The sequence below is a fragment of the Pseudopipra pipra genome, chromosome 22 (genome assembly GCF_036250125.1).
Source record: "Pseudopipra pipra isolate bDixPip1 chromosome 22, bDixPip1.hap1, whole genome shotgun sequence".
NCBI classification, from domain to species: domain Eukaryota; kingdom Metazoa; phylum Chordata; class Aves; order Passeriformes; family Pipridae; genus Pseudopipra; species Pseudopipra pipra.
The window spans coordinates 2,346,341-2,371,940 of record NC_087570.1 but is presented as its reverse complement, the minus strand read 5'-3'; the positions used below and the strand labels follow the sequence as shown (position 1 = coordinate 2,371,940).

Here is a 25,600-nt window from a genome sequence, read left to right as displayed (position 1 = left end):
TTTGAAAAATATATAAATAAAAATTATTGCTGTGTAAACCTCTTACAAAGAGGTTTTGCAAAAATCAGAGTGGGCCACCTGAGTTTTTTACCACCTATCCCAGAGGAAGCCCAATTTCCAGAGCTGTGCCAAAAGAATTTGGTAATTCGCTCTGAGCAAAGGAAAGCAGGATGAGGGGCAGTGGTTTTCCAACCAAGAGCACTCAGAGGGCATTGCTGCATATTTGACTACTGCCCACTGAGCACAGAGTTAAATTAATGCATTTTGCTAAACAAATTCTTGCCCAATATTTTCATCTCCGAGTTCTATTTAAAGTGATGACACTGGATCCCCCCTGCCCCTCTCCCACAGTCACTGAGAGATTTCTTTCCCCCCCAAACAGCCAAAAATGGTCCCTGAGCTGCTGCTTTGCCTGGGTTTGGGTTGTGCAGGAGCCCTCAGCCCCACGTGCCTGTCAGCTCAGTTCAGGAGGCCCGGGGATTATATCCTGGGAGGGCTCTTCCCGTTTGGGAAGGACACCCTGAACCTGTCGATGCGCGTGGAGCCCACCCCGGTGGTGTGTGAGAGGTAAGAGGTGGTGTGTGAGAGGGAAGAGCCATGCTGGCTTCACCAGGGCTGGGGGGAGAAAGGAAAAAGTCAAGTCATCCTATGGGTGTATGGGAGATAAGAGCAATTTTGGCTTCACCAGGGGAGAGAAAGTCAAGTCATCCTAGTGGTGTGTGGGAGATAAGAGCAATTTTGGCTTCACCAGGGCTGGGGGGAGAAAGGAAAAAGTCAAGTCATCCTATGGGTGTGTGGGAAATAAGAGCAATTTTGGCTTCACCAGGGCTGGAGGGAGAAAGGAAAGTCAAGTCATCCTAGTGGTGTGTGGGAAATAAGAGCAATTTTGGCTTCACCAGGGCTGGGAGGGAGAAAGGAAAGTCAAGTCATCCTATGGGTGTGTGGGAAATAAGAGCAATTTGGCTTCACCAGGGCTGGGGGGAGAAAGGAAAGTGGTTCTTCTGGTGGTGTCACAGCCAACACTTGAAGGTGGGATGGAGCAAAGAGGAGCTCTGAGGTGCTGGAGCACTGAGGTAAGGGAATGTCAGATTCTGATCCCAAAATGGAAAGTGGGTTTGTGTTTTCTTGATGCTGCTGTGCTGTCAGACTTCAGGCACCTGTTTTGATGGAAGCTTTTAGCAGCACTGGCTCCCTTAGTGCTTGAATCTCACACATAAAGGTGGCAGTGCTGCTTTTGCTCCATGCCCTGCTCTCCACAGGCAGATTATGAGGTAAAAGGACACTCAGTACTGTGCAAAAGGCAAAGCAGGGAAGAAAATTCCCTGGCTTGCACATCTGCTGGTGTGTGATTGGTATTTCCTACTCACTCACACCAAGGAGGTTCACAGCACCCCGTTACAAGCTCCTCACAGCTCTCTGTGAGGAGGAGAAGTTGGTGTCCTGCCTCCTGCTTTGGCAGCAACAAAGCACAGAAAAGCCAAAAGGGGCCAAAATCCTTCCATCTTCACAGGCCCTGGGGCAGGGAATATGCTCAGTGTACTGAGATACAGGTGGGAGGAAAATCCCGGGAAGAAGGACATTTATCCTCAATTAGCACCTTGGGAATCTCTGGTTTCAGGGGTGAAGCACACAAAGCTGAGAGCAGGTCTTGACCCTCAGAGCTAAACATACTTGTCTCCATACTCTGTTCCTTCTCCTGGGAAGCTCCAAGGATATATTTGCTGGCAGAGAAGACTAATTAGATTTGAAAAGTGCTCAAACTCTCACAGTAGAAAATTTACGAATGAATCCAGGGGTGCTCTGGCTGCTGACAGTGCCACAAATGCCTGGCTTGGCCACAGACAGGATGCAAAGTGTAAAAAAAACATGGAATAAGCTGCTCCCTGTTGTAACAACCCCTGTAATTCCTGCCTCCTCCTCCTCCTCCTGCAGGTTGCACATGGATGGGCTGATCTGGGCTCTGGGGATGAAGTTCGCTGTCGATGAGATCAACAATTCCACCTCCCTCCTGCCAGGGGTGACACTGGGCTATGACATCTATGACAGCTGCTTTGAGCCCCTGGTGGCCCTGCAGGCCAGCCTGATGTTCCTGACCCGGAATGACACCACAGGCATTGGAATTCTGTGCGACTCCACCGACTGCCAGCCCCGCGTGACCGCCGTGATCGGGCCCCACAAGTCGGATCTCTCTCTGGTGACAGCCAAACTGTTCAGCACCTTCTTCATCCCACAGGTAAAGAACCTCTCTGGAGAAGCAGGAATCCTCCTTTCTGGTGGGGAAGGGTTTGGATCAACAGCGTTGTCCATGCTCTGGGAACACGGATTGTTAAAGTGCAGTTCCTGTCTTTCCTCTGCCACAGGTTTCCTGAGTGATCTTGGGTGGGTCAGTCAAATTCCCTCCTGGAGACACTACAGTGTTTAACCACCCAGAGAGAACAGGGACAACTCAGACCTCTGTGATCCATGTAAAATGGGAATAACAGAGCTCCCAGTGTAAACTGGGAGGATCTCACGAAAATACTGACTAAAATACTTGACTACACACGAGAAAACGTGACTAAATACTCAGTTATCACAACAGAAGGCTCTAATGGTCAGGGAAATTTAGCCCTCAGCTAAGATATAACTGAATTTTGGGGGTGTCACCCTGTGTAGAAAGCAGCTAATTATCACTGTCATTAATGATAAGGGCTGGCAGTGGAAGGAGACAGTAAATGCAGCCAAGATGGATGAGTTCTTCCCACTATCCTGACCAGCATTTTTGAAACCTTAGGGCACTAACACTAAGAAAAGAAGGTGGAGAATGACCTGGGCATCCCTCTTTGCCTCCCTCTGTCCCTCCCACCCTGCAGGTGAGCTATGCAGCCAGCAGTGAGAAGCTCAGCAACTCCGAGCTGTTCCCGTCCTTCTACCGCACCCTCCCCGGTGACAAGAACGTGGTGGAAGCTGTGGTCCAGCTCCTCAACAGGTTTGGGTGGAACTGGATTGCCACTGTTGCAAGTGATGATGAGTATGGCCAAGGAGCCCAGGAACTCTTCTTAAGCACAGCTGCAGGTAACAACATCTGCATTGCCTTCGAGGGCACAATTCCTACAGACGTGACCGAGCCCAGTGACAAAAAACAACTGGAAGATGTCATTAACTTAATTAATAGGACCAAAGTCAACATCGTTGTCCTTTTTGCCTATAGTCTGTCAGCCCAGGCCCTGATGGAACAAGCCATCAAGATGGGACTGAGCAAGAAAGTCTGGATTGGCAGCCAAGCCTGGATGCTGTCTGGCTTACCTACCTCCATCTCAAATATTCAGAGCATTGGGACAGTCTTAGGCTTTGTGACAAAAACAGGCACAGTCCCTGGCTTCCAGAAGTACGTTGCTGACCTCTTTACCTCTGTTCAGCAGGATGAATTTTGCCAGCAGTCCAGAGAACTCAACCGGCTCATGAGCACCAACGTGCTGGACCTGGAGTGCCAGGAGTGTGACAACATCTCCCTGGGGGACCTCTCCTTCCTGCTGAGCATCACCCAGGTGCAGCCTGTGCACATGGCTGTGTACAGCGTGGCCTATGCTCTGCACAGAGCCCTGGGGTGCACCTCCAAAGCCTGTCCCAAAACACCCATCAGATCCTGGCAGGTGAGTAAAGGCCGGGGGGGACAAACAGCCACTTTTCATCATAACACAGCCAGACAGTGCCAACCTGAGCCCTTGTTGAGGGACAACTGACTTCAGCCAGAAACCTGCTTGCAGCCTTATCATCCTCCAAACATCAGCTGTACCACCCCCAATTTCCATTCTCTCCTCAGCTGCTGTACTACATGGACGCTCTCCCGTTCGAGGTGAACGGCCAGAGCTACAGGTTTGATCAGTCCCACAGCACAAACACTGGCTACAAGCTCATACTGTGGTCCTGGAAGAATGGCATCCTTACCTACCTGCCTGTAGGTGACTATAAAGAGTCCCTGCACATCGAGGAGCCTCAGATCCAGTTTCACACTCCAGATCAAAAGGTAAAGATGGCCCAGCCAATTCCTTCTGATTTCTTTGGTGACACAATTCTCCTGAAGTGCCTGGCTGATGTTCACTCCTCCCTTTGCCAGGCACCCACATCAGAGTGCTTCAGGCACTGCAAACCAGGACAAATCAGAAGGGTAAAAGGATTCAACCTCTGCTGCTATGACTGCACAGACTGCGCAGAAAACACCTTCTGGAACGGTCCAGGTGAGATCTGAGAAATCTGAAGGCTTTAACTGTATTATGTCTATCTGCTGGTTGAGGTAACAACCAGTGGTGAGCTCCTCCTCCATGAAGCACTGCTAGTGCAGAGGATTTGCCTCCCTGTTCTGCTGTGCTTTGCTCAGTCTTGCCCTAGAAACCTTCCCTGGGGACCTGCCTCTGCTGAGCCCAGAGGGATTGCATGAGGACAACTTGTATGTATTTTACCTCAAGAGGTAGGAGAAAAGGCTGTGATGAAATTCTGGGGTCACAGGTGGGAGAGAAAGGCATATGATAAAATTCTGGGATCTTTTGGAAGCTTTCTGGGGAAGGGAAACAAGAGCTAAGAAAAGCAAGTCCTTTGGGGAGAAGGGTGGGGAAAAAAAAAAACAGAGTGAACTGTCACAAGCTTTGGAGTTCCAAGACACTTTGGAGGCAGGGACATCCTAACCCACATCTATGATCCATCCTCAAGGGCTGGGTGGTCATCATGCCCTCATCATGCCCTCACTGCTCCTTCCCAGACAGCTCCACCTGCACCCCCTGCCTGCAGCAGCAGTGGGCCCCTCCCCAGAGCACGCAGTGCTACGAGCGCAGCGAGAGGTTCCTCTTCTGGGACGAGCCCCTCACCATTGCCCTGCTGGTCCTGATGTCCATCACCATCCTCCTGACCTGCCTGACAGCTCTGCTCCTCCTGAGGAACCTGCAGACCCCCCTGGTGCAGGCTGCTGGGGCCGAGAGGAGCCTCTTTGCCCTGCTGTGCCTGGCGCTGCTGAGCCTCAGCTGCTGCCTCTACGTGGGGAAGCCCAGTGACACCCACTGTGCCATGCAGGAGGTGGTCCACGCCCTGTGCCTCAACGGCTGCTTCTCCACCTTCTTCATCAAGACCCTGGAGATCACCCTGGTGACAGAGTTCCCCAGCTATGCCCCCTCCCTGCTGCGCTGGGTGACCCACAGGAGGTCCTGGCTCCTCATTGCCTTGTGCCTGCTCGTCCAGGGCTTGCTCTGCCTCTGCCACCTCTACCTGGGCCCTGCCTACCTGGCCCCTGACTACAAATCCCAGCCCACCGAGGTGCTGCTGGTGTGCAGCACCAAGTCCTGGGCGGCCTTTGCCCTCCTGCACAGCCTCAATGGCTGCCTGGCCCTCCTGTGCTTCCTGGGCACCTTCATGGTGCAAACGCTGGGCAAGAAGTACAACCTTGCCAGGGGCATCACCTTTGCCATCCTCATCTACTTCGTCGTCTGGATCTTCTTTGTGGCCATCTTTGCCACGCTGGGGACAGTCCTCAGGCCTGTCTCTCAGATTGCCACCATCCTGATCATCAGCCTGGGCATCCTGGTGACCAACTACGCCCCCAAATGCTACATCATCTTGTTCAAGCCCGAGATGAACACGGTGGATTGTTTCCAGAATTCCATCCAAGAGGAGCCAGAGGAGGACTCAGCAAACAAACAATAAACCAGACCCACTCTCACCTTCTCCTCAGTAAAAGCTGGCTGTATTTTAATGAGATAATTCTGTTTATGAGCACTCTCTGGCCCCGGGCACAACCACCAGCTGCGAAAGCACAGGGCTCTGCTCAACCAGCTAAAGCCAAATGCTCCAGAGGAGCAGGTCCATCCTCTCTGGAATGGCCTGTTCCATCCCCCACAAGCAGCCAAAAGCAGGTTCAGTTAATCAACCAACCTCCAGTAGTGATATTTTATATGAATTTCTCTCTCAGCTCTGGCAATGTGAGCAGGAAGCCTCACCCAGAACACTTCCCTGTAAACACTGCTGCTGATTTCCCCTTCTAATTAACTAAATAACTGCTCCAGAGGTAAAGCCATGAATCCTTTCCCAAGCCTTAGAAGAATTTTCAAATATATCCAACACCAGAGGAATAAAAAGAACATTCTGATAAGTAAGAGCAGCTGTGTGCAGGATATAAAGAGCATTACCCATTCAAATTGCAGCTCACTAATTTGTGTTTCGTTCACATGTGTTTGCAAAGGACATGGAAATCAGGCCCAGGCACATGGAAATGAGCAGTGTGCAGATCACACCACCCCAAGCCATGGCACAAAGTTCCTCCACCCCAAAAACCACACAAAGATCACCAAAAACTCCACATTGCTGCCAAACGGTACCAAGTCACATCACCAAGATCTTTTCTTTTCCCCACCTGCTTTAACAAGCAACTATATTACTCCTTTTTTTCCCTACATTAAAGTTTTTCCATTATTGCCCTTTTATTCCCTATATTAAAGTTTTTCCATCTCTCCACTGGGTGCTGTTGCAAATTAACTCATCAGTTCAGCTCAATTAAAGAACTGGAAAATTAATCTAAACCAGGAAATATTTTCATTCTTTAAAAAAAAAAAAACAAACAACTTTTTGGTGCACTGCAAAGCTACTTGTCCTAGATTTTTGTGAACACCTGCATACAGAAATACTCCTCTCAGTGTGATTAAAAATACCAAAACTCTGACCTGAAGCCTGAAGTCCTTGCTCCTGGAGCCTGCAGCAAGTCTTCATGAGGATGTTGTTGCACCTGAGCCTCTCAGTATTCCTTGCTCCAGGGCTGTGATTCCATAGCAGAGAAGCCTTAAGTAGCTTTTGATCATCATCATTCCAGAAATAGAGAAGGGAAAAAAAAAATCCATTTACCTCTATTGGCAGCAGCCAGAAAGCCAACTCTGATCCCAACCAGAGCCATGACAGGCTGAGTTTTCTTTCAGGGGAGGGAGAGAGGGAGGGAAAAGCAGCTGATGAGACTTTTCAGTCAGCTCCAGGCACCTGCAGACAACTCACCCTGGGTCAGCTGGGGCCCATCAGGCCCTGCAGTGAAAGGCTGCAAGAGCACGTCCAAAATTCTGATCATTCCATATTCACCTAAATTTGGAGGATTTAATACTCACCTAAATTCTGATCATTTGATATTCACCTCACTGGGAAATGCTGGCTAAAATGTGTGGTATTTAAACAATGTTTGACCCTCCCTTTGCTCTCTGATCTCTGCCAGCTGGGAAGAGGGAATCTGCCTCCTCAAGCTGGGGTTGTCCTTTGTATATGGAATGATTTAGGATGGAAAAGGCTTTTAAATCATTTGAGTGCAACTGAACCCCTCAGACCCTGCAGGGAGCCTGGTGATTCATAATAAACACCCCGTGGTTTAATGCTTACCAGAGAGTAAAGTGGTATCCTAATGATCCTACCTTGGAGAGTCCAGAAATGGGGAATATTCCCATGGAACAGCTGAATACACTGATGGGTTTTAGCAGCACATTCAAGTCCTGGGGCTGCAGGCAGGACAACTTGTTCCAGCTCATGTCTGGGAAACAGGGTTTTTTCCTCCAGCTCTCTGGAGCCCTCACAAAACTCCCCCCTGCCTACCAGCACCTCCTGAATCTTCTTGAGAGGACAAAACTTCAGTGTGGCAGGGGGAAAAAAAAATAAGAGGAAGATTCAACCAGCATTTCATGAATCTTGACTGAAAGATAAAATGCAACAGTGCAAAGAACTGAAGACGTACACCGAGGTTATCACATAAAATTAAAAGCTTTTTAGTGTTTAAAATAGCATTTACACATAAGCAGCTATATATTAACTATACAGACACTTGGGTTTTAATACAATATCTACAAAAAAGAATTCAATTATGCAATAGACATTTAACAGGAACAGTGCAGTCCATGCTAATAAGAGGTCACTCTTTGAGTAGAACCAATTCTAGGATAGGTGATAGTCTGGATTTTCATTATTTAAAATCATGTAACTTTGTTCCTCTACTGTACATAAAATTCTTTACATGTATTTCTAATCACTGATTAGAATTAATAATTTTAAGTCAATCTTATTACAATCCAGTTAAATGCAAAAAAACAAAAACAATTACATCAACTCATGAGCTGTCAAGTCTCAGGAGGGGACTGCCCACTTGAAGAGAACAAAAATAATAGCAAAAGTCAATGTCTGTGCATCATTGCTTGCCATCCAATAAACCTTTGGATAAAGTGTCCAGGGGACTGTTACCTTGGAAAAGGAGATTTATTAATAGGAGGTAAAAGACAATAGCAGTGCTTTTAAGACTTATTTGCCAAAAACTTTACTCCTCAGAGTTAATATACCAGGTGGATACACTCCCCCTACAGATCCTGCCTCCTTTGGGGAGGAGATGTCATCCCAAACTGTTTCCTCATCATTTTCCACGATCCTCCAGACAAACCTGCTGTTAAATCTGTTGGCAGGGATGTGTGAGCCTTATGCTCAGTCGAGGGTCTCACTTCCAGAATAAAAATGTCAGCCACTGAAGGCTCCTGATTTGAGGCTGTTTCAATGCCCTGCACAGCAAACCCCTCGCTGGAGTTGGAGCTCAGTCACTGACATTAAATCAGGGATAAATTTGAGGTCCTGGTGAGAGAAAACAGATGGATCTGCAGCACTCCAGCCTGCAAACTTCCTTCCACCTGGCACAGCAGGGAATGCTGTGCCCAACAGGAGACACTGGCACAGGCAGGTCCCAACCCCCCCTTGGTGGAAAGACACATGAGCATGCACTGAAAGCCAAGGATGGGATCTGGGAAATCTCCTGTCTCTTGTGAAAACTGGGATCTAGCAAAGATTCAGGCCTGACCTTCCACTCACTCCACCCTCTCCACTGGACACTACGGGGGGGATCAGGGGTTTGTTTGACACACAGTGGCCATCACGTATTGCACTGTCCACACAGGGGCATCTCCACCCTCCTGCTCTCCCTGCAAACAGCAGGTTCCTCAAGGACCAGCACCCAGCACACCCAGAGCAGTGGATGCCTGTTGTGGGTGAAGCTGCTTCAGCCTGAATTCCTCAGCAGACTAATGCTTTCCCACACCTGGGTTATGGATTTGCAGCCTCATTCCAGAGTGACCCACGAACACACAAGTTTATAACACAGTCATTTCAACATAGCAGCAAAGACCAGCAAGACACAGAACAGTTTCTGCCAACAGCATTAACAACAAGACCAAAAAAACAAACAAAAAAAAAATAAAAACAAACAAAAAACAACCCAGCAGGTGTGTAAACTGCAACTCTTGGAAAGACATAAGGAAATAAAACACGTTTCTTCCACGGGTGAAAGCTCAGCCCCCAGCTTTAATCCCTTTTGGAAATATTAACATGAGAGTCTTTTCCTCCAGCCCTCCAAGTTCTGCCTTAAGACAGAGCAGGCCAGAAAGATCAATATATATAAGAGACCAGAAAAGTTTTAAATTAATTTAAAAGTAGAACCACTAGTGATTGTCAGTAAAGTCACAGACTCTTTAACAGTGTCTCCTGGAGACATAGCAGAATTACACCATTATTTTACCCTGATTTACTTCATTGCTTTCAATGTCAATCTTTCAGAATAGGTTACCAGGTTAGGGTAAGCATCTTTGCTGTGGAACTGGGAGGAGGAAAGGAAAAGAAAGGTACTGTTTGCACAGTCAAGCTCTAGGTAGTGCCACTCTTTTGGAGAAGCCATCAGCCACGTGGCAATCCATGGCAGCCCATGGGATGGATGATGATGAAAGCACTGCTTTCAGAGACATTAGGCAGCTTTTTGGGAGGTTTTTGTAAAGAAAACTAGTTTAGAAGGCCAGTAAGGGGAGTACCTAAACTGAGTGACACAGAGTTTCCCAAATGCCTGGTTCCCTTTTGAAGGAGAGACTCGAGTCTCCTGTTAACACAGACGTTTGGAGCTTTGGCTGGAATCGTTACCCTGGCTCTGACAAAGGGATGTGTTTGCACACAGACCTGCAACAGGGAAAGAAGTGAAAAATCTATCAGGATGAACAACACCCAAAATGTCTGAAGAGTCGTTTTTTGGGGTGACAAATGGACATGGAACTGTGTGTGTATCCTGAGAAAGATGTTCTCTTTTGGCCTTCATCTCGGGCGTTCACGCTACCTACAGAGCACGGGACGAACCAAAGAGCAGCTTCTTACCAGTGAAAAAAATGCTTATGTACAGTCAAGACTGATCTTAAAGCACCTGTCCTAAAACCTGCCAGCAGCAGGCACCTCAGAAAGGAGGATTTAACTGAGGCATGGCCCCGTGGCCAAATGCCACTAAGTGGCTGCAGCTCCCCACGTGTGTCCCATCAAATGAGGCACCGTGACAGAGTGTGGGTGTGCTCTCAGCATACCCTCCTTCTGACACCTTAAAAAAAAGCTTCTTACACACCACTGAAGGCTCCTGAACTTGCTTTATCAAGTGTCCACAGCCTCAGAGCAGGAAGCACACAGAAATAAAACCTTGGGGATATACAGCAGCAGTTGCTTCAGTCAGGGCTCCTCAGCAGAGAGGGTCCCACTCGGTGTCAGGTGCAAGGATTTGTTTGCTGTACCATTTGGGATCTGCTCTCAAAACACCCTCACACCTCTCTGCCAACAGCCAGCCTCTGTCTGTGCTCAGAAACATTCCCCTGGGACTGCAAGTGGGATTAGACAGCTCCAGGTTTCCATTACAACAAAAAGAGAAAGATACTGCTCCAAAACGAAGGACAGAACAACAGGTATCAAAATGAAATCAAAGTGAAGAGCCACATCCCAGCAGGAGCCAGGATTTAGCTGGAATGGGATGAATATCTCCTTGGAAAGGGAAAAGCTGCAGCTACACTAACAGAACTGCATGGCAGCAGCTGTCCTATCTCTGTGGAAATAACTTTTCCAAGCAAGTGCACATCCAGCAGGAACAGCCACATCTGTCAGCAGGGGTGGGACTGGAATGCCCAGGAACCCACTGCAGCTACAAAGTCACTATTGTGGTACTGAAGGAAACAACTTGACAAGTTCTGCACAATGAGCACATACAGTAGCAAGACTCCAGCACTCCCTTGACAGAATAATATCTAAAAAAACCAACAAAAAAAAAAAAAAAGAAAAAAAAAAAAGAAAAGAAAGAAAGGTTGATTTATACTCCCTAGTCAGCAGAAGGTAGCCACAACTTTGTTTTCCACTTGGGTCGATCCTGCTCCTTTCCAAGCACGTGCTGTCTGTACACTTGTGGGTGCAATGTCTGCTCAGTGCTATGGATGCATCCAAGAAACAGCATTCCAAGGCAGTATCACAGATACCAGCCAAGGGGTCGTTTTTTTTCCTTGTAAGAGAAAAAAAAAAAAAAGCAGGGAAAAATAAAAGTGCTCCTATGCAATATCGGGAATTTAGAAGTCGTGTGAAATAAGAGTCCTTGAATCAGCCAAAAAGATACACCAGTTGCACTGAAGTAGGTGCCACAATGACCAAAGCTCATTAAGATGTGAATATACACCAGCCATTCACAATCCAAAACAAGAGGAGGGGAGAGGGAAAAAAAAGGATAAAGAAAAGATGCCATTGGTTTGCTGATATTTAACAATCCCAGGAGATTTCTTTTTTTTTTGTTCATTTTTGCGGAGGGAATTTTTTTTTTTGTATTTTTCACTCTGTTTTCTTGATTTTTTTTTTTTTTTTTTACTGCAACACACTTTGCAAACAGGAAGGTGTGACATGCAAGACCAGCCAAGTCTCTTCCATTAAGTGTTCGACAACAAACCACCCCAAAAAAAAAAAAACCAACCCACCCCCCTCTCCCCACCCCAACCCAGGCAGAGTCTGAAGGCACTTCCTCTCACATGATGTCTACGAAGAACTCACAAGGGTTGCCCATGGCCTTCTGGAAGGACTGGCGGCTCCCGGTGAGCTCCGGGGGCACCGCGCTCAGTTCCCGCACGGGAGGCCCTCCGGGGGGGCCGCTGGTCCCGTAGACTTTGGAGCCCAGCTTGGGGAGGCTGTAGAGCGGGGGCACCCCCGGGGGCCCCCCGTAGGAGTGGTGGCTGTGGTGGCTTCTGTCGCTGTGGGCGGCGGAGCCGTGGCTGCGGTGGCTGAGCTGGCTGGCGGGCCGGTCCCGGCGCGCGGTGCTGCTGCCGCTCCGCGCCGTGTGCTCCGACTCGCTGCCACTGCCCCCCGACTTGCGGTCCTTCTCCCTGCCCACAGCTCGCCTGCTGTTCTCGCTGGTGCTCCGGTTCGAGCCGCTGCTTTTGCTTCCTGCAACCCCACGAGGTGGGGGGGAAAAAGCAGAGAAAAGCACAGTTAGGCCATCGCCCGCTCCCGGCTCCCGCGGCGGATCCGCGTGGGACCGACGGCCGCGGCGAGGGCTGAGCGTGCCGGTGGTGGCTCGTGGGGTTTGGCAATGAGGGGCAGTGGGACGAAGCTGACGGGGTTGTGCCATGCACAGGGACACGGAGACACCTCAGAGCTCGCACAGTGAAAGCAGCAGCTAAAGAACAGCTCCTGGCTGGAGCCCACCCGCCCCACCGAGGAGGAGCAGGATCTGGGGTTGGACTCAAGCAAATGAGGTTCAATCTGTAACTGTCTCTGCTTTGGTACCTTCTACCTTTCCCAAAAGAAACTCCTTTGCCTTCTCTGTCATCCTTGGTCTCACTGGGCACACTCGCACCCTGAGGTTTTGTTGGCTTCAGTGGGGAGATTCTTTTCAAATTCACTGCTACAGTGGTCTGGCCTTGGAGAATTCTTTAAACAACAGTTACCTGTTGAACTGCTCTACAGTAACGTGCAGGATGTCCCCAGAAGAGGCCACTAAATCAGCTTGGAAAAAAAAGTATTGCCACTGGACTGTCAGCTGAGTTGTTGCTACATACAAACTTCACTAAACTTCAGAACTGATTTTGGATGAAAGTTGAAGGTCTTGCTCTGTTCCCATGAGAGACAGGCTGGGATGATGTCAGGACACAGTCCCAAGGGAATTATTTTTTTTAAAAAACCCAACAAATCAACCCAAGGACCATCTCATTAAGTTCATGCCACCTTAGTGCAAAATTTTCCAAAAAGGGATCCCTGGCCAGCAGAAGAGGGGACCAGCTTTTGAGTCCAACTGAGCCACTGAAATGGAAGAACCAGAATGATTGTGAACTACAGGTGACCTTCTGCTTGCTCCTGTTGACACAGGAGATGGGAAACCAGACTGGCCTGGTGTGTAACATTCCCTGCAGAGTGCCAGAGATGGAAAACACAGACTACAAAATCACTGGGCTTTAATTTAGAAGTGTTCTGAGCCCAGGACTCTGAAGTGCTGTTTGCTGATTGTTAGGATGTAACCCTGCTGATAAAGGAGAGGGGTTCACAAGAAACCCAACTCTAATATTCCACCCTGGGAGTGACCAACACAGCCCTGTGTCCCTGCACTCTCAGCACCTGCCTGAGACATCTGGCCACCAAGTAAATTAACAGTGGCAGATAAATCCAACCCACACAGGTGACATAAATCAGGAGCAGGGACTATTTGCTCATTTTATGAGGAGCAGTGGGGAGCCTGGTGACACCTGACAGTGAGGGACGTGGTGCCACCCCCTCTGAGCTGCTGCAGCACAGTCACACAGGGGCCACACAGGTTGATATGCCAATGTCACACTACTGCACTGCCGTGCACTGAGACAGGGCGAGCGTCCGAGACAATCAAAAAGAAAATAAAAATCAAAATAATAATAATAAAAACAATAAAAAATACAGCTAAACATTTGGGTCACGAGAGTCTAAATGGTCATGCTGTGGATTTGTTATGGAGGCATTTGAAGCTTACCAATCCCCTAGAGTCAGCCATTCCTCTAGGAATCCTTCAGTCTAATGCTTGCTCAGGACAAAACAAGGGAATAACAGTTACAAGCCAAGAAACAACACAAGAAGTGTAGTTTCCAAAAGAAGAACAAGGAAAAAGCGTCGAAACCTTTCAAAAATCAAACACCTTGGCACCTTCTGTGAGGCTCTCTATAGCCAGGGGACACAGCATGGATAAAACACCATTCCTTTCCTATTCCAGCAGCAGAACAAATTCCTGCTGCCCACAGAATCAGCTGCCAAAGAGCACCCCCAACATTCTTTGCAGTGCAATCAGTTCTAAAACCTCTGGATGCCACTGTGAGCTTCCTCACAGCAGAAATTCTTATTCTGAGAAGCCACAGTGCTCAAATCTTGTGAGCAGGCTCCTGTTACGAAATTATTTGTGCAGTTTTTGTGAGATCTAACTGGCTGTGGCAAACAGGGATAAGTTACATCCTAGTTACTGGATGTTCACCGTAAAAACACAGAGAAACCTCGCCCTTTCTTTACTGGCAGCGTTTCCAAAAGCAAAACTCACTCTGGAAGTGATTTTTTTTTTAAAAAAAGAAATTAAAAAATAATATCTTTACAGTGGAAAATACGTAATTTTTGTTTATTAAGGTTAAGGATGAACCACAAAATTATGCTAGGGCAGGAAAGGAGGAGGTCAGGTCTTTAATCCATGCAGTATTCTCTTTTTCCCCTGTCACATATGACAGAAGGGACTCTCCTCCCTGTGAGCAGTGTTTCAGCCCTGTAAACCTCTGGCTGGCCACCTCCCTCTTGTGTGTCTCACACAAGCCAAGAATGTGATTTTCCTTTTGTGCTGAGTACTGAAGTGAAAGCCAAGAGCACCTTGTTCTAATCCCTGTTCCACCAGCAAAGAAATGGCCTCGTTTCCAGCACTATCAGCCTGGCAATTCCTGACTGGGATAAAACAAGGCTGGCAGTTCCCATACAGAGCTGAAAGCCCACTCCACCACAGACACACACACCTCTGATCAAGTGCTGTTGCACAAAACCCATGCAGGTAGCAAACAAAACCACAGGACAGGCACAGACAGAACGAAGGAACGCAAGCCAATGGATCGGGATAATGACAGGCACGGAAATAAAACCCGGATTAACCAGCCTACCTTCACTTTGCTGGCTCCCTGCACTGCCACTGCCATAGCTAAAGCCTGGGTCTTGGTATGCTGGTGGAAAACACGGAGGGGGCAGAGGATACTGGTAGGGGTATCCTTGGCCTAATGGCCAGGGAGCAGCAGGATGTGGGAGCGGAGCGAGGGTGTCCTGATCCGAGGCGCCGCTGGAACCGTTGTTGAGGTTCAGTGCAGCCAGGTCTGGAAAAGAGAGAAAGGGTGAAGACTCTGCTCTCACCTGGCAGGGGAGAATTTTACAGCTTGGAAATGGAGTGGCAGGACTGTGGCATCACCAGAAGTAAATCCTGCCTGCCTGAGCCTCAGTGCAATGCCATTACTTGAGGAGTTCACCCTCCACTTCCAAGTGCTCTAATTCCTGGTCTAAGAGGAGGCATCTACTGCTTGTCCCACAGCTTCAGAATATGAATGACTTGTTCTGGAACACCCACTTGTGAAACCCCCAGGACTCACAGAATCCCAGAACAGCCAGGGTTGGAAGGGTTGCAGATCATCTGCCCAGGGCAGGGTCACCCAGAGCAGGCGACACGGGAACAAATCCAGCTGGGTCTGGAATGTCTCCAGAGAGGGAGACTCAGAATCACAGAATCAGCCAGGTTGGAAAAGACCTCTGAGATCATCCAGTCCAATCTCTGACCTTGTCAACTCCATGCCCTCCCTGGGCAGCTGCTCCAGTGCTCTGCCACCCTCCGTGGAAAGGGAGGACACACCTCTGTGCATCCTGTGAGCACGAGGGACACACACACACAGCTCTGCCCTTCCCAGAGGGGAACTTACTGCCACAGAGGTCCCCAAAGACGTAGTAGCACTGCTCTGAGAAGGTGATTTTGTTCACAGTGTGCCTGAGGTAGCCGTGTTTTAACATGCTGCTGGCGTATTTCCTCGCCTCCCGCCGGTCTTTGAAGCCTTCCACGTGTGTGTAAAGCCAGTCAACCACATCTGCTCCTGCAATGACAACAGGGAGAGGAGACCTGGGATCATCTGAGCCAAACCGATCCACCACGTGAACGGCGACGCCAAATACACGCACGGAAAATTTCATTTACACACGTTGTGCAACTCTTTCATGGAAATTACACGGCATTTCCAGACAAGAAGTGACTGGGAGAGTCACCCTCCTCCAGAGGCAGATGTCAGGTTGTCAAAAGACCTGTGTTCCAATGCCTTTCTCAGCAAAAAGTAACTGCAGCCTAGACTGACTAAACGTTAGCACAGCTCAGGCCACAGGTAGAGACTAGCTGTGGTAATTTTAAAATTAATTAAAATGCTTTATTTAAGGCTGGAACTGGAATTCCAAGGACTGTTGCTCTGCTGAGCTTGGGCAGATTGCTAGAGCCACCTGAGCACCTGAGATATAAAACCAAGGATTAAGAACCAGGCTCTGTGTGGGCATGAGAAACGTGCAGCAGTTTTGGCTGTCCAGGCCCAAACAAGAATTATTAATTATTTCCTGTCACACTCAGAGCTGCTCATAAATAGCAAGTCAAGGGAATTTAAGAGGTCATAGGCAGAAAAATAAAAAGTTCCCATAAAGGTAGTTTCTTGAATTTATTTTCATAAAGTCACTGGGTTTTTTTCCCCAGCATTCCTGGGATCTGCTTACCTATCACTGCATTGGAGATGGTGATTTTTAACCACATCCTGTCCCGAATTTCAAGGCCTGAGTCTGGGAGCTGCATAACCTTGACAATAGTAGCCATGTCACTCTTCACAGTTAAGGGAGATTCTTCTAATTCTAAAAGGAAGAGAGGTTACAGGCTGCTTTGAAATGAAATGAGTCTGAAAAGTCCTTCTCAGCTCCCCATTTGGATGAAACAAAGACACAGTTTTACCAAGAGATGCAAAAAAAAAAAAAAAAGACACAAAGGTTCCCAAATGCACCCTCATGTGTGGCATAAATTACAGCATTTGTACCAATTCTTCAGGTTTTGTGCTCTGTGCCACCAGTTTAGTCACTGAAATGCTGAGCCCCCACGTGCCTGGATTTCCCATTCCAGGGAAATCAGCGCTGGAATCCACACTGAGATTGGCAGGAAAGGAAACCCAGGGAAGTCCTGTGACCATCCCCTTCCATTTCACTTTGCCATGAACAGCCCTTCCCACCAAAGGGATCAGTGCAGAACTCTGTGGGACAAGGTTTTTTCACTTGTTCTTTAACTTCTGGGTTAACTCTCAGAAATAACCCGTCTGCATGGAGGAGGAGGACAACCCTGCCTCAATCAATATCCTCTTTTTTTCCTTTTTTAAGACTTGGACATCAGCATTCTCGGGGAGAACTGAAATTAGAAAAGAAATCTTCCATCATCAGGAGAAAGGCAAGTGGTTTCCTTCAAAAAAACAATTCCCAGGATCCCAGTGTTGGAGCCTTACAAGTGAACAAGTCACTCCACCCAGAACTACTTTGCCCTGCATCTTTCCTGTAGAACACTTTTTAAAAAAAAGCTCCCAAATGCCTCCACAACCACCACTGCTCCATTCCCATTTCACACTCCCAAGGGCAGAGCTGGATCCTCAGAGGCTTCACACTGTCCTGATTGATTTTTATAGTAAAATCAGAATATCAGGGCTGACACTGACCCTGCTGAACTGAGGTTCCCACTGTAGGAATCAAATTCCTTTAGAAACCCCTTGTCTGCCCAGAGGGTGAATCTGGGTCTAGGAATCCATCAGCTTCCCTGTGTTCTGTGCAGAACTCACTTATCCTGCCATGCATAAGACAACTAATTTTGGATACAGCACCCAGTCCTCCTTCCTGTCCCATCTCCCAGCCCCAGAAAATTCACACTGGACATGTCTGTGTTTGCAGTCCAGACCCTTCTCCAGCAGGAACTCAGAAACCCTCCTCTCCCCTCCCTTCTCCCTGTATCACCCACCTTTCAAAAGCACCAGGGAACCAATTTTGTCCTTTTCCAGCCACCCAGAATTTTGACAGAAGGTACAGCAAGCGTGGAACAATGAAAACTGAAAATGCTTCTTTCCACACATGCACTGCCAATAGGCATGAAAATACCTCAGAGCAGCTATGCATGCAGCTTCAATACTTACAAACTCTGAATAAACACTCAAATTTTGCTTTTGCTTTAAGTTAGTTTGGTTAGTGGCAAAAAGCAACATGTTCATTTGGGGAAAAAAAAAGTCAAAACCCAACAAACTAACATTTCAGTAAAGTATGTGGGGAGCAATAAATTGTATTTTCTTGGAGACCTGCACATAAAGAACAACACTGGCCAAATGGTCATCAGTGTTTTTTCTAAGTTGCTGGACAAATAAGGAAAATTCTAAGAGGCATCTAAAATGCTCCCAACTTTGGAGAGAACTCAGTGAACTGTGGGGTGTTCACAGAGGTGCTCTCTGTGCCTGGGGCCCTGAGGTGCTGCTGCCCTGTTTGGGGCAGGTCACGGGGCTGGGCTGAGGGAAGGCTGGAGAGCAGAAGGGCCACAACAAAGCTCAGGGGTACTCCACGTTTTCCTGCACTCCAGAAAGGAAATACTGGAAGTCACTGGCACAGAAATGAGAAGCTGTCTCCAGGAATGTGGTTCTGCTCCCAAATACCTTTATTTTCAACGTATGATTGAGAGGGGGGCTGTTCCCCACTCCCCAATCACAGCACCATAACCGAGGCACAGAATACATGGATCAAGAGGAATGCTGAGCACAGACTCTTGTTTGACAGCAACCAGCAGATACATTTGATTCCAGCAACCTGTAGCACCTGTAAGGCTGAAAACACAGCTCAGGACAAAGCAGCCACCAGGGAAGGGGTTCACTTGCTTTCTGCTGCAGATGTATTTCCCCTCAGTGCTGCTGCCTGAGATCTAAAGGCACTGAGCTACCACACCTCCAAAAAACCCCTTCCCTTTTATTGCAGGGTGAGGTGTAATTCCAGGAAATATGAGCTTATAAAACCTGAGAGATTTTATAACCAACGCCAACATTGGTCTTCAAAATCCTCAAAGTGTGGTTTTGAGTAAAAGAAAGGAGGAGTTAACATTCCCTAAACAAATATTTCCAAGATAAGGCACCATGGCAGTTTCTTGGTCCCGTGGATATGACTCAGTTTAGAGACTACCACAGACAAACCAGGAAAGAAAGTTGAGCTCTAACCATAATAATTTCACATGGGACATTAAACTTGTTTTTTCCTTGTTCAATACATTCTAAAAGTATAAAAAAAGTATAAAACAAGGCCATGGGAACATAGGGGGAAGATTTCCTAAATGGCACACTAACGTTATTAACCAGTGACATCTATGTGAAGGAACTTATTTAAATTTATTTAAAACCTTAGTAAATGATTAAAGTTATTGAAGTGATTTCAATTTAATAAAGTAATTTCAATTTATCGAAGATATTTCAATTTATCAAAGATATTTCAATTTATCAAAGATATTGCAATTTATCAAAGATATTGCAATTTATCAAAGATATTGCAATTTATCAAAGATATTGCAATTTATCAAAGATATTGCAATTTATCAAAGATATTGCAATTTATCAAAGATATTGCAATTTATCAAAGATATTGCAATTTATCAAAGATATTTATATTTATCAGTTATTTCAATTTATCAAAGATATTTAAATTTACTAAAGATATTTAAATTTATTAAAGTTATTTAAATTTATTAAAGTTATTTCAATTTATTAAAGATATTTCAATTTATTAAAGATAGTTAAATTTATTAAAGATAGCTAAATTTATTAAAGATATTTAAATTTATTGAAGACATTGAAATTTATTAAAGCTATTTAAATTTATTAAAAAACAGCCAAATTCAAGGAGGGAGCTCTCCCACTCCCCTGAGGGGGCGAAGCCGGAGACCCGACTCGGATCTTTAAAATGGGGACCTTCCAAAAAGGGACCACGAGCTACTCCTTCCTGAGGGTGAACCCTGACTGAACACTGTGTTAACCTTTAAAGGAAAAAAAAATAAAAAAAAAAAGGTTTTTCTGCTCCCCACAGGAACCCCAAGTGCAAGGCAAAGCATTCAGGGGCTGGGTGTGGTGTGGTGCTGCCGCTCTCATCGTGCTGGTGGCCGGGGCGGGGTTGGGGCCCAGCAGGCCCCGGGCACCCCCCTGCCCTGGGCTGGCCTCAGGGTGACTTACTTTCCGACTCGGGAATTGAGCTTGTTAGTGAGGAGCTGGTAGATGTGGTGATGCTCATGGAGGGGCTCATACCGTAACGGGGGTACGCTCCCGTCATGGCCGTGGTATGAGAGATCCAGGCCGCGGGGTCGATCGGCCGCACCGGCTCAGCTGCGGGAAGAGAGACACAAGGGGTCACACGAGGCACCAACACCTTCACAGTCTCAACACCTTCACAGTCCCAACACCTTCACAGTCCCAGCACCTTCACAGCCCCAACACCTTCACAGTCCCAGGGGGTTTGCTTTGGGTCGGGCTGGTTTTCCCCAGGGCTTTGCCCCCAGTCTGCATCAGGCTGGGGCGTTCGTGTCAAAGGGCAGTGCCATCCTCAGCTTCAGACGGGGACAAACTGGGCTCATCATCATGAGCTCATCATCATGAGCTCAGCCCGTACTGGGAACAAACTGGGCTCATCACCATGAGCTCAGCCTGTACTGGGAACAAACTGGGCTCACCATCATGGGCTCAGCCCTTACTGGGAAAGAACTGGGCTCATCACCATGAGCTCAGCCCTTACTGGGAACAAACCGGGCTCACCATCATGAGCTCAGCCCTTACTGGGAATGAACTGGGCTCATCATCATGGGCTCAGCCCTTACTGGGAACAAACTGGGCTCACCGTCACGAGCTCAGCCTTACCAGCAGGAGGCAGCTGTGTTATTAAACCACAAGTTTTAACTTGTGTTTTAACGTTAAAATGAGATCTTTAAAACAAGATCGTTTTCTACTGCAATAATTTCAGAGGACAGTGCCATCCTCATCTTCAGACTGGGAACAAACTGGTCTCACCATCACAAGCACAGCCCTTACCAGGAGCCAGCTGTGCTTGTCACATGAGCACAGATCTTTTATGGCTACTGAAAAGCCACAAGTTGTAAAACTTGTTAAGTCACAAGTTACTGTAAGCCACAAGTTGTAAAACGAGATCATTTTCTATTGCATTAATTTCAAAGGGCAATGCCATCCTCATCTTCAGACTGGGAATGAACTGGTCAGCCCTTACTGGGAACAAACTGGTCTCACCATCACAAGCTCAGCCCTCACCAGCAGGAGGCAGCTGTGCTTGTCACATGAGCACAGATCTTTTATTGCTACTGAAAAGTTTATTGAGCCACAAGTTGTAAAATGAGATCATTTCAATATTATCTGTTAACAGAAATATATTCCAATATTCTATTAATATTACCTATTATATATTAATATGTATTTCAATATTAATTATATGTATCTCTTTGCTGTTCACCTCAAATTTTTAAAAATATCGGTTTAAATTCCAGGAAGTGCACATGTGACAAAATGAGACTTTTTAACACTTCTGCATGGTTATCCTCCAAACTTCCTATCAATTGAAAGGTCAAGATCATGAGGATATACCCTCCAAAAGGTTAAGAGCTTGATCCAAATCCATGTGAATCAAAAGAAAAACTCCCAGGAATTCAGTGGGCACTGGAGTCTCAGAAAGGGATTTAAACCCCTGCCTCCCAAACCAAAAGCAAACAAACAGAGCAACCAAACTTAAAAGAACTGAACTTGTAGGGAATAGGAATGTGTTGGATGTCAAAATAGGTGAAAATATTCTAGACCTTGAGGGCTCCACAGGAACCCAGCAAAGAGCCCAAATGTGTACTCACCCCTGGGGATGGTGAAATAACTCCTGGGAGTTGGGTCCCAGCATTTGGCTACTGTTAGGCTGATGGGTCTAGGAAGAGAGAAAACAGGTAAGGATGACTCTTAACTTTCCTGCACAGCTGGAACAGCTACAAGAACTATTTGAAACTAACTTGTTCCTGTCCAACAGTTGTCAAGCACATTCTGAGAGTGTTTTTGAGATGCTCGTTGAAATATTTCCTGTATGAACCAGTATCAGGATGCTTCTGGTTTTGCACAAGTGATGAGCACTGTGGGTGAAATCTGTTGAATGATCAGCTCTTGAGATACTAAAATGCTCATCAGGTAAAGAAATAGTGCTGCTGAAACCAGGCAGCTCCTCATTTGTGTTGGTTTTGGCTGGTGCATTGAAACCAGTCTCACCTATTCATCAGCACACTGAGAAGTTCAGGGCTGGGAACAGTCATGCTGGTTCCCAATGGAGATCAAAATGCTGGTTCCCAATGGAGATCAAAATGCTGGTTCCCAATGGAGATCAAAATGCTGCTTTCTCTGAGGTTTGCCCCATTCCAGTAACTGCACATGGAGGATAAATAGCAGGAGGTTTTGCAATGTGCTCACCCTGGTTTGGAGACTATTTCCCGTAGAACCCGAACTGCATCGTCATTGCTCATGTTCTCAAAATTGACATCATTCACCTGGAACAGTGCAGAAAGCAGAGGTCATGCTCTGGGACAGCAAAGTTAACGACATTTTAATTATCTGTGTCCCAATTTATTTGCCTTGCAACTGTTGCCATTCCTTTGAGCAGCTGCAGAAATGTCATTTCTCAGAGCGCATCTCACAAAGAACTCCCGATAACAGCCTTTGTGATGCACTTCTATGAGTAGGAATGAACTCTGTTAACTGATTACTATGGGCCTGGTGGGATGCCTGAACTGAGCCAGCCCTGTGGAAGCCAGCAGCAGGTATTTTGGGATGCTCTGGGACCAACCTGCAGGAGCATGTCTCCCGGCTCGATCCGGCCGTCCGCTGCCACCGCCCCTCCTTTCATTATGGAGCCGATGTAGATGCCACCATCACCCCGGTCATTGCTCTGCCCCACAATGCTGATTCCCAGGAAATTATACTTTTCTGTTGGGATAGAAAGTGGAGGGCAGGGAGGGAAAAAAGCAAACAGAGTGATTGGAATGACAGCGAAGAGTTAAGACCAGGCTACTTCAGCCTCGAGAAATCAGCTCTCTCAACACATCAGCTGGGTCAGGTTTGGCTTAAAATGATCTCAGGTTGCCCTAGTGGCCAGTGTCTGCCTGGCCCCTTCAGGGAAATACTGCTAAAGACATGATCTGTTCATACAGGATAATGAAAAGCTACATTAAAAAAAAACCAGCAAGAGAACCAACACTGAAAGGACACGTCTCCACCTCGAAATTGGGCACCCCATCAGCATTGAGCAATGTTTGTTCCACACTTCGGAGTGGCAGGAAGGGTTTGGTGCCACTGAAAGCTGCTGAGCTACTTGGCAGCCCTGCACATTTCTGTCTGGTTAAACAATGAAACGCAGGAACAGCAGAAACACAAACCTCCAGTTCCCTTCTGCCCTTGCTTCTGACAATGTCTGACCCCTCACCATCCCTACACCTCACCACTAACTCCATATCCTGGAGTTCCAGCCCTTTCCCTGGAAAGAACACTGCTTTGCTCATGCAAATGGCTCAGAACTATCCAGCTCTGGACTAGGAACCCAGGCACAGTCAACACAGGAGCAACTCTCAGCTGCCAGTCCCTTTAGTCCACCTGGCATCCTTTCAAACCAAGGAACTTTCTCCTGGCTCCAAAGGCTACCCCACCACCACAAAATACATCCCAAATTCATCAAAACAAACGGGGCTTATCCTCTTACCCATGTTGAGTGTGACAGTGATGATATTTAGGGACATGGTGGAATCGGTGATGCTGCTGAACGAAGACGACTGCAAAATACAACAGAGAATTCTCAAGGTTTTAAATGGCACAGAGTAAGACAGTAAAAAGAACTACTGAGGATTAACTCATCAGGATTTGATTAATAGGTCTCCATTTGGAAGGCATCCAGAAGCTACTGTAAGGGAAAGAAATCTGAACAAAGTCTGCACATTCCCCAAAGATTTGTTCCCAAAACACACAGAGCACGTTCCTATTTTGAGGTTTCTCAGCTGAACTTCATCTTGAATCCTTTCTGCTTCCTGCCTGTGACTGACAGGCAAACATTTAAACCCTAAAGTGCCCACTGCAGTGTGAATTATTGCATTCACAGCTCCTCCCTGAAGAGAGGGGTGAACAACAGGATCTGCCAGGAAGTGAGAGGAGAGACACTCCCCTGCCTCCAAAATTAAATACAAATGTGCTTATCAAAGACCTGCTCAAACACTACCCCAGTTGTTGGGATAAAATGTATGTGAGCTCATTCTTTAATGTGTGAAGACTGGTATTTATGGGAGAACAGAACAGTTCCTCCAAGATTCTGTCATTTAGGCCATCCTCATCCTGCTGCCACAGCACTGGGAAAGGGCAAGAGAGAAGAGTGGAGATTTCCTATAAATTTGGATTTCTCCTTCAGGAACAATGCAGGTCTCAGTGATTTATACACCAGGCATCTGACACCCCTTCTCACATCAGTCAGTGGCATAATGAACCTTCTCCTGAAGGGACTGGTCTCGGAAAAGACAAGAAATGGGATCACTGAACAGCAAAAGGAAGAAAAGGAGCGGAGAAAAACTCGACTCTGGTGCTGCAGAACTTCAAAAGTAGAGATTTATCCAGACTGGAGCCAAAGGGAGCCTTTCCAAAGAATTCAGCAGGCACAGACCTGTTCTGGATCCCTTCCTGAGCCAAGAGCTCAGCTCAGGAATCACGGTTCACCTCCTGGGAGAAGGCTGGGGCCAACCTTACCCTGTCGATCTGCCGCATCCTTTGTTTCCTCCTCCTGCGCTTGTGCTTCCGGATGAGCCGGGATGAGGTGCTTTGCTCCGTGGAGCTACTCAACCTGAGGGGGAAAGGAGAGCAGAGATGTCACCTCTGCAGAGCTGAGCCATTTGCATTTCCCTGCCAAAAAACCAAAAAAAAGGCCGATTCCAAATGCTGATTCCAAATCCTGCCGACACCATCAGCCCGTTTGCAAGAGCACGGAGAAGATTCCAGCTAAACTCCAGCAGGGACTGGAGGATAATTTAGTGGCTTCCCTTCTTTTGGGAGCACATCTGGGTGCAACCCTTAATGCCAATTTTTGTCCTGGTGCTGTATTTTCTTCCACTGTTAAGAGGAACTTAAAGTTAAGGCTTGAACTCAATGAAATAAAACAGCAAATAGTGACAGAGGAACAGGGAATATGATTTACCTTCACATATTCTGTTAGTTTTATCTTGTTGTGGTTTTTTTTTTTTTCAAGCTCTTCAAACTTGTAGAACCTACATGTGCCACATTCTACAGAGAAATCTTTAAGATTCCTCCAAGAGTTCAGAGCTTTAATCATCCCCAATTTACAGAGAGCGGAATGAGACACAGAGAGACATAAATGGATTTGCTCAAATTAATTTCAGGAGCCTGGAACAAAGCCTAGATTTCTCAGATACCACTACAGCACCACAGAGACATCTCTCCTCTATTTATTATGTTAAGAATGGGGAAAAAAAAAAATGAATGCTCCATCATTAACCAAGATTAAAAAATCCAACCCTGCACAAGGCAAGTAACTGAACTGGCACTGTCACAAAACAAACAGTGCCAGGCTTCTTCTTCCCCAGTCTCTCCAAGCTCCAGCCACATTCAGGAATGTGAGAATACCTCAAGGAAAACTTGATACCAGGAGCTTGGTGTCACGAGACTCCAGCCCACCATGG

General features: G+C 47.0%; 2 protein-coding genes across 4 annotated transcripts in view; one reads left to right on the top strand and one right to left on the bottom strand.

The window, feature by feature from the left end:
- The first annotated feature begins 373 nt into the window (after window positions 1-373).
- Window positions 374-7,448, top strand: TAS1R3 (taste 1 receptor member 3). The gene is made up of 6 exons (XM_064678414.1): window positions 374-567; window positions 1,933-2,233; window positions 2,853-3,632; window positions 3,803-4,006; window positions 4,097-4,217; window positions 4,736-7,448. The coding sequence occupies exons 1-6, from the start codon at window positions 389-391 to the stop codon at window positions 5,668-5,670; spliced, it is 2,520 nt and encodes an 839-aa protein (XP_064534484.1). The 5' UTR covers window positions 374-388; the 3' UTR covers window positions 5,671-7,448.
- Window positions 7,449-7,733: 285 nt separating this feature from the next.
- The window catches only part of DVL1 (dishevelled segment polarity protein 1), a 67,963-nt gene continuing 50,096 nt past the window's right edge, over window positions 7,734-25,600 (bottom strand). The window contains exons 6-16 of one of the 3 annotated variants that reach the window (XM_064678406.1): window positions 24,654-24,747; window positions 23,626-23,695; window positions 22,717-22,856; window positions 22,344-22,420; window positions 21,746-21,813; window positions 20,076-20,225; window positions 16,573-16,704; window positions 15,747-15,914; window positions 14,946-15,152; window positions 13,793-13,839; window positions 12,145-12,240 (exon numbers count right to left, since the gene is read on the bottom strand). In XM_064678406.1, the coding sequence (XP_064534476.1) occupies window positions 13,829-13,839; window positions 14,946-15,152; window positions 15,747-15,914; window positions 16,573-16,704; window positions 20,076-20,225; window positions 21,746-21,813; window positions 22,344-22,420; window positions 22,717-22,856; window positions 23,626-23,695; window positions 24,654-24,747 (1,117 nt within the window). In that variant the 3' untranslated portion in view covers window positions 12,145-12,240; window positions 13,793-13,828. Of the gene's footprint in view, window positions 12,241-13,792; window positions 13,840-14,945; window positions 15,153-15,746; window positions 15,915-16,572; window positions 16,705-20,075; window positions 20,226-21,745; window positions 21,814-22,343; window positions 22,421-22,716; window positions 22,857-23,625; window positions 23,696-24,653; window positions 24,748-25,600 lie in introns of all 3 variants that reach the window. The other 2 variants (XM_064678404.1, XM_064678405.1) reach the window with 2 other exon arrangements.

Excerpts from the sequence above, each read along its gene's own strand:
- TAS1R3 (XM_064678414.1), top strand. The coding sequence starts at position 389 with ATGGTCCCTGAGCTGCTGCTTTGCCTGGGTTTGGGTTGTGCAGGAGCC. Across the intron at positions 2,234-2,852 it reads GCACCTTCTTCATCCCACAG|GTGAGCTATGCAGCCAGCAG; the intron begins GTAAAGAACCTC and ends CCCACCCTGCAG. Across the intron at positions 4,007-4,096 it reads TTCACACTCCAGATCAAAAG|GCACCCACATCAGAGTGCTT; the intron begins GTAAAGATGGCC and ends TCCCTTTGCCAG.